The sequence below is a fragment of the Lolium rigidum genome, chromosome 5 (genome assembly GCF_022539505.1).
Source record: "Lolium rigidum isolate FL_2022 chromosome 5, APGP_CSIRO_Lrig_0.1, whole genome shotgun sequence".
In the NCBI taxonomy this organism is placed as follows: Eukaryota; Viridiplantae; Streptophyta; class Magnoliopsida; order Poales; family Poaceae; genus Lolium; species Lolium rigidum.
Genome location: NC_061512.1, coordinates 8,909,205 through 8,916,698, shown reverse-complemented (window position 1 = coordinate 8,916,698; position 7,494 = coordinate 8,909,205). Strand labels below are relative to the sequence as shown.

General features: G+C 48.3%; 1 protein-coding gene across 1 annotated transcript; it reads left to right on the top strand.

Annotated features, from left to right (window-relative positions):
* Positions 1 to 2,119: 2,119 nt before the first annotated feature.
* Positions 2,120 to 3,805, top strand: LOC124654876 (60S ribosomal protein L8). Its single transcript, XM_047193854.1, has 2 exons — positions 2,120 to 2,595; positions 3,272 to 3,805. The coding sequence occupies exons 1-2, from the start codon at positions 2,156 to 2,158 to the stop codon at positions 3,615 to 3,617; spliced, it is 786 nt and encodes a 261-aa protein (XP_047049810.1). The 5' UTR covers positions 2,120 to 2,155; the 3' UTR covers positions 3,618 to 3,805.
* Positions 3,806 to 7,494: the final 3,689 nt, after the last annotated feature.

Below are 7,494 nucleotides of genomic sequence, written 5' to 3'. Positions count from 1 at the left end.
TCCTTGAACAAATGAACGCCGGGGGAGGGGTTTTATAGCACGTGAGGAAGAGAAAATGCAGAATTTTTTTGCGGGAAATATAAGGCGAGAAATCTTGGTGGGAAAAATAAGGCGGGAACGGTTCGCGGGAAAAATTAGGCGCGAACTTTAGCCGGAAAATCAACATTACTTTATTAAGACATCTCACGAAATTAAGATACAATAGAACTGAAATTAAAATATAGCTAATCAGTATAGTGGAATTTAAGATACAATGCCAAACTATAACTGAAATTAAGATACAAAGCTACTACGGCATTACTCTACTTGCCCTGCGTCCACTGTGACCATTTTCCGGTCTTGTCGCCGTTTTCTTCCATTAATTGCCTGCGTCTCAGCAGCCCTTTCTCTTAATCTCTTCCTTTTCGTTTCATGGGTCTCCCTGCGTACCTCTTTCTCTCCATACCTACGTGCAGCCTCGTCATCCGTCCTCTTGTGATTCACCTCACAATTTCGAGCTTGCTCCACCCTTAATTTATGTATCTGCCTCTCTCGCTCTGCTTTATCATTAGCAACAACCTTTTCCCAACACTCCTCATAAATCCTTGCCCATGCACGCTGGTGTTTTTGCTCAACATCGCGGCGCGCCCAATCCGGATGCTCCTTATATCTAGTGAAACCATTTGCACAGGAGCGAGGGAGACTGCAACACAAATAATAACATTGAACTAGAAAAATAAAGACAGAAAAATATGCCTAAACAAAATTATGTTAAAACATACCGATGACCTCTTGGACGACGGACATGAACTTGGTGGTGGATCATGATCATAGTTCGCACACATGAAAAATTCATGCCGAACCAATAAGAGAAATTCTCCACCTGCTTAACCTTCGTAAGACGGGCGCACGAACACCGCTCCGCTATCGCACGCGGGGCCATCTTGCATCCTTATCCTTCGACGACCTAAAATACTGGTCATAGCAGGGCACACTCATGATAGCTAAGGGTGGGCCGGCAGGAAAAGGAGAGGTAGAAGCATATGTGCAGCGAGGAGCGTCAATGCCTGCTTTTATAGAAAATAAGCTTGATACGTGGCGGGAGGAAGTGACGGGAAAATATGGCGGGAGAGCGATGACGGAAAAAATAGGGGGAGCGGTGGCGGGAGACATAGGTGGGAAAAAGTTTGGCGGGGAGGCGGGAGAGAACAGCCGAAACCCTAAACCCTAGAGCATAAGGGTGGTCATGCAGATCATCAGCGATAAGGGCGTCGCTCAGTCTGCCGCCGACTGATAGGCTTGCCACCGGCCGATCGGCTCGCGGCCGGCCGACCAGGGTGGCTCCCACACACGCCGCCAGTCCACTGACTCGGGATGACGCTGTTGGTGGCTGATCGACGGCCACATTGTCGACCCGGTCACACTTTTGAAAATGTCTGAATTCGCGTAACACTCCTGCAATTTATAAAACATTTTGTATTATTTTAAACTAATTCTCTAAAAACTTGAGGCACCTTCTATTATGCATTCTCGAAAAAATTCCTCCCCGATACTATCTTTTTTTTTTTTTTTTTTTTTTGAGTGTCCCCCGATACTATCTAATCTATATTGGGTTGCAGCACTGAATTTGTCATCATTGTTTTGCAAAACTGTGCTTTGAATTTGGAGTTGAAGTGTTGTCAAATGCTAATATATATACTCCTCATTTCTATACACTATTTTTCGTTGAATTGTTCTAAGTTTTGTAAGATGAATATCAAATTCCGGTGCACCAGTTGCACCACAAGATCCGGTGCACATAATTTTACTTTTTTCCATCGAAGAACCGTGAGTGACTTCTATCAGTATCTAAAGAGTTCGGTCCATTCCAGCCCATACAAGCTCACTTTGTTGCCTACCTGCAGTGACAACCAGCCCATAACAGCCCAGTCCACACTCAGCCACTCCCACTTCGGGCCCCATCAGGCAGCTCCACTGTCGCCGCGGCACCTCAAATCCGACGGTGCAAACCCACCCACGACCCAATCCTGACCGTCCGCACTAGGGTGATCAATCCCCAAACCCGCCACAACGCTATATAAGACCCACCCTTCTCCCTCCACAAACCCTAGCCGCACCCAGCTCCCCATTCCCCCGTCCCCGCCGCCGCCGCAGCAGCCCCGCCGCCGCCGCCGAGATGGGTCGCGTGATCCGCGCTCAGCGTAAGGGTGCCGGCTCCGTCTTCAAGTCCCACACCCACCACCGCAAGGGCCCGGCCCGGTTCCGCTCGCTCGACTTCGGCGAGCGCAACGGCTACCTCAAGGGCGTCGTCACCGACGTCATCCACGACCCGGGCCGCGGCGCGCCGCTCGCCAAGGTCACCTTCCGCCACCCCTTCCGCTACAAGCACCAGAAGGAGCTCTTCGTCGCCGCCGAGGGCATGTACACCGGCCAGTTCGTCTACTGCGGACGCCGCGCCACGCTCTCCGTCGGCAACGTCCTCCCCGTCCGCTCCATCCCCGAGGGAGGCGTCATCTGCAACGTCGAGCACCACGTCGGCGACCGTGGCGTCTTCGCCAGGGCTTCCGGGGACTACGCCATCGTCATCAGCCACAACCCGGACAACGGAACCTCAAGGTATTGTTACCGCCTCCTCTCTCCCTCTCCCAAGTTGTATTGCTATGGATATAACCGGATCTGTCATTTTAGTTCCTGTACCTATTAGTTGGTTTGTTGTGATGTGATTTCCGGTAGAAAATGATTATCTCCTTGTATTCTTAGTTATCCAGATCCGTTATTTCGATGCTATGCAATTGATACATGATTATGGCGCTATGTATGTGCACATTAGCCTATTTGTAATTCATCTTTAAGAGAATTATGTGTTACATGATGATTTCTGTAGTTGATCATTTACATGCCTTTTGGATGTTAAATTTCAATGTTCTAAAGCTACGAAATGTTTGGAGTTTTATGATAGCACATGACTAGCGCATGTAATGTTTGTATATCTTGAACCAGAAATCATGTGCTAATATTTTGGATTGTCCTCGTTATATTTCCTGACTGACATAGCTCAGTTCTAGAATGAAGATCGAGTATTTTTATACATGTGAGCTAGACACTGCTTTGTTATCAGGTTCTCTGTTTTAGATTTACATGTTATTGAACTCAATGATGTTGAATAAACAAGCATACCAGATTGCTTTTGTTGCCTACGCTGATTGAATGTCCTTGTGTTTGTGAAGTATTGTTCTTTACCTGTACATGCAAACATATTGTAACTGTAGTTACTTATGTTCTGTTTATGCAGGATCAAGCTCCCATCAGGTGCCAAGAAGATTGTCCCAAGTGGCTGCAGGGCCATGATTGGACAGGTTGCTGGTGGAGGCAGGACTGAGAAGCCTATGCTGAAGGCTGGAAACGCCTACCACAAGTACCGTGTGAAGAGGAACAGCTGGCCCAAGGTGCGTGGTGTGGCCATGAACCCTGTGGAGCATCCCCACGGAGGAGGTAACCACCAGCACATTGGTCACGCCTCCACCGTCCGCCGTGACGCCCCACCCGGGCAGAAGGTTGGTCTCATTGCTGCCAGGAGGACTGGTCGTCTCAGAGGCCAGGCTGCTGCCTCTGCTGCCAAGGCCGACAAGGCCACTTAGATCTGTCGTTGCTGTTTACCTATGTTTGCTACCATGCTCGCCTCTAGATTATTGCACCTCATGGACATGTATTCCAGTATGGATGTCGTTTTTGGTCGGTACTTTGGTAACCTGGTGATGTTTGTTATCAGTTTTCGTCATTGTGGTCTGGATTTTTCATTCCACATAAAGAAGATTATGCTTGGATATTTTGTCTTTGTGTTGCTCAAGTTAGTGTCATTTACCTGTTAATTTGTTTTTGCTGTTCACGACTGGTGTCTCAATGATGCTTATCATCCACTTCACACATGTTTTTTCTGTAGGCAGCTAGAGTGCCCAAGATGGCCATTTTATTCTTTTTGTTGCTCTGTCTAGTCTATCTGAAACTGAAAGGTCAAACAACATGTAAATCGCAGTTTTTACTAATGTGTCAGCCATCTGATGGTACTCCTTCAAATCAGTGGCTCCAAAACTGTCCTTAGCAATAGCTATCTGACTTCATTTGTCTGTAGAATAGACACGTTTCTTCGACACATAAGTTTACCCTGTAGTCAGCTAGTTTTGCTTGGAAGTGTGCTTTGAAGTTTCTATGTACTCCTGGAGAGATGGAAAGTCTTCTTATGTGCTATTGCTGAAGATGGATGTTAGCTGTTCTCTGATATCCCAATGAACTCCTGCTGGACCTGAATCTTCTGTACCAATGTTGCCGTCAGCTTCAGCTTGCAACGCTGCAGTAACTGGTGGCGAGATCGCTGAGCTGTAACGCTGGGAGCAGTCCTCAATCTGTATGTAAGTTCCAAGCCCAGCCAGCGAAGGAAGATTTATGTTGCTTCCACGCGGCATATGTGAAATTTTGTGTAAACTGGAGTAAAGACCTTTTGCCAATCAGCTGTTGATTGTGAATGGAAGTTTGGGTCGAGTTCTCGTGGAGCTGGGCAGTAGTGTTTTCCACCTCCTCCAGTTTGGCTCCCTGTTGGTTTATAGTTGGACTGTCGAAAGAGTAAACCATGATCAGAGCAACTGGTACAAGGAAAAATACTATTAGCTCCATGCATGGATAGAGATAGAGATCACGACCATTATACCTTACGGTCTCCTCCGCCGAGATGTCGTCACGAAGGGCACAGATAATTATCATAGGGGGCGAGAAGGCTGCTTGAAAGGATTCGGAGCTCCTCCATCTTTCTGGGGGCGAGAAGGCTGCTTGAGAAAGGCTACTTCAGATTGGGGCGACCGACAACCCTAGGGGTGTGTTTGGTAGGTCGGGTCTACCCAGAAAATCTCCTCCCAACCGAGAATTTTAAGCCATCCAGTGTTTGTTAGGCCGGGTCGGCCGAACTGGGCAGTGCCCACCTCGCACGAAAATGAGCTCTCAGCCCTGCCCGGTAGAGAAGCTAAAACCGAGCTTCGCAGGTGGGCAGGGCTGACCTCGCCCGAAAAATCCCGCACGCACCCCGCTCCTGGACAGGGGTCACAGGCCCGACCCCCTCATTCCCCCGCTGAAGGCTCTCCATCGACCACGAGACGAACGAGCTCCACCTACGCGCCTCCCCGATGCTGGCCTGCGTGAAGCTTGTGCGCCGTCTCCCCGACCCCTAAGCGCCTGCGCGCTTCCTCGCTGGCCTGCACCGCCTCCACGACGCCGGCCTGCGTGCCGCCTCCCCAACTCTAGCCTGCGCCGCCACTCCACTGACGAGCTTCGCCACGAGACGGACGAGCTTCGGCCACTCCGCTGGTGAGCTCCGGCCACGAGACGACGAGCTCGGGCCACTCCACTGACGAGCTCCGGCTCGAGACGGGCGAGCTCCGGCCACGGCGAGGGCCAGCTCTGCCACGGCCAAAGTCCAGCGCCGCCACGGCCGACGGGGGACCCGATTGCTTTTATTTGTTACGTACAGGGATTCGATTGCTTTTTTCTTTTCTTTTCAGGGGCTTTTGTGTAAAAATATGACCTCAGCATGGTTGAACAGATTCGTGAGCACCAAACACTTTCTTGGCCCAGCATGGTTGAACCCAGCCAACCCATCAAACACATGGCAAATTCTGAGCCCAACTTATATAGGGTGGGAATGTCTCAGCTGAGAAAGACTATCTGTGGTGAACCGATCTACCAAACACATCTTAGATGGTCTTGGTGAACACTAGTGGTGAGGGACGGACTTGTACCCTAAGCAACTTAGGTATAGCATGGTACGTAGCCCCAAAGTATAAGTAAATTTCTCTTGAAAATAGCAGAAAATCATGCAAGTGTACATGCAACAAAGACTTAACGGCATGTACAATGGGGTGACATCAGCCTTCTCTTACGTCTGCTACGTCGGATTTTTGCTTAGTTGAAGTAGAGAGAATGAAAAAAGAGAAAGTTGTTTTTCCTTAGCTAAGAGACGTCTCTTGTGAAATAAGAAAAGACTATTTTCCCATTGTACCACTTGTCTTTCCTTAGCCACACAATTTCCTATTAAAGATAATTACTTCTCATTTATTGCAATGGATAACAATAGAAGATAATGCATTGTATCTCTTATATTAATCGTCTTCTCTAAATGACGGGGACTACTAAAATAAAATGTGCCACCCCTTCCATTGTATATGCCCTAACAAAGGTGAGTTTGTGGTTTGACCCATTTTCTGGGTTTGCTCTAGCCTCTTCTCCCATGAATTTCTCGTGGCTTACACATGGCAAATTGGGCCAAGACAAGGGTTCTTTGATTTATAGGATTTGTATAGGAATTGTGCAGAATTTAGATCCTATGAGAAAATTTTCTACATAGGTGATTGTTTGATTCATAGGAACAAATCATATAAGAGGTAATCCTATAGAAATCTTGTAGTGTAAATCCGATAATTTTTTTAGATCATACATTATGAAAAAAATTCCTTTGCTATAATCAAAAACATTTCATGTCTCATTCAAGTGAACATAACATCTCAATCATATACTTTTTTCTATTGTTATGTTTTTCCTGTCATATGAAACAAACGAGCCCATAGAGTTGGGCTTGTGATCTCAGAAAATGGGATGCGTACATGGGACAATGGAATATAATGTTGAAATATTGGGCCCATACACAGTGGCCCATACTAGATTTCAGATTTTCCTATAAATCTTAAAGTCAATATAGTGGCAGCCTTGTGAGTTTGAGCCCAAGTTAGTGGCAGCTCACTATGGAGTGGCAAGAGGTGGGAAGTTTAGTCTCACATGAAAAGTTGGGAGGAAGTTAGACCACTTTATAAGGTGGGTTGTTCCACCACTAGTAAGTGAGTAACAATAGGAGTGGTTCACGTTCGCTCCTCCTCCTTCTCGCTCGGTCGTCTCGACTCGACTCGACACGACACATCACGTCACGCGCCGCGCTCGTGGTGAGTGGATTGAGCCTCGAGCCGAGACTTTCCTTACCTTTTGCATCTCAGAAAAACGAATAGAGTCAGTCGGTTCAGGTCGCTCCCTGATCGTGGGCTATCTGTAACCGACTCGAAAACGTGCGTGCGATGTGGGCGTGGCCCACGTTGCCTAGGGTTTCCTGAGCCTATATAATCTCTTGCCCGACTACCACAGAAACATATAGAATACACGAGTTAGGGTTTTGCCACCTCTCTCTGCTTGCGCCGCCATCGTAGCCTACTCCATCCCACGCGCCGACGTGCATCGGCGAACGGAAGAGCAGGTCTCCGGAACCGCTCGTCCTTGCGATCCTGTGCGGGAGAGGGCGAATTAGGTTTTTGGGAAGCGCTCTGCGCGACTGCTCAAGCTCTTCATCACGGGTCGCCTTCCGTCCAAGTCGGGCGGTGCTGCCTACCGTCGTCTTCAACGCCGTCTACTTCGACCCGTCGTCCCTGTCGTCAACAACGTTGTCATCAACAATGTTACTGCTGCGACATCATCTGCTACACCTCCACC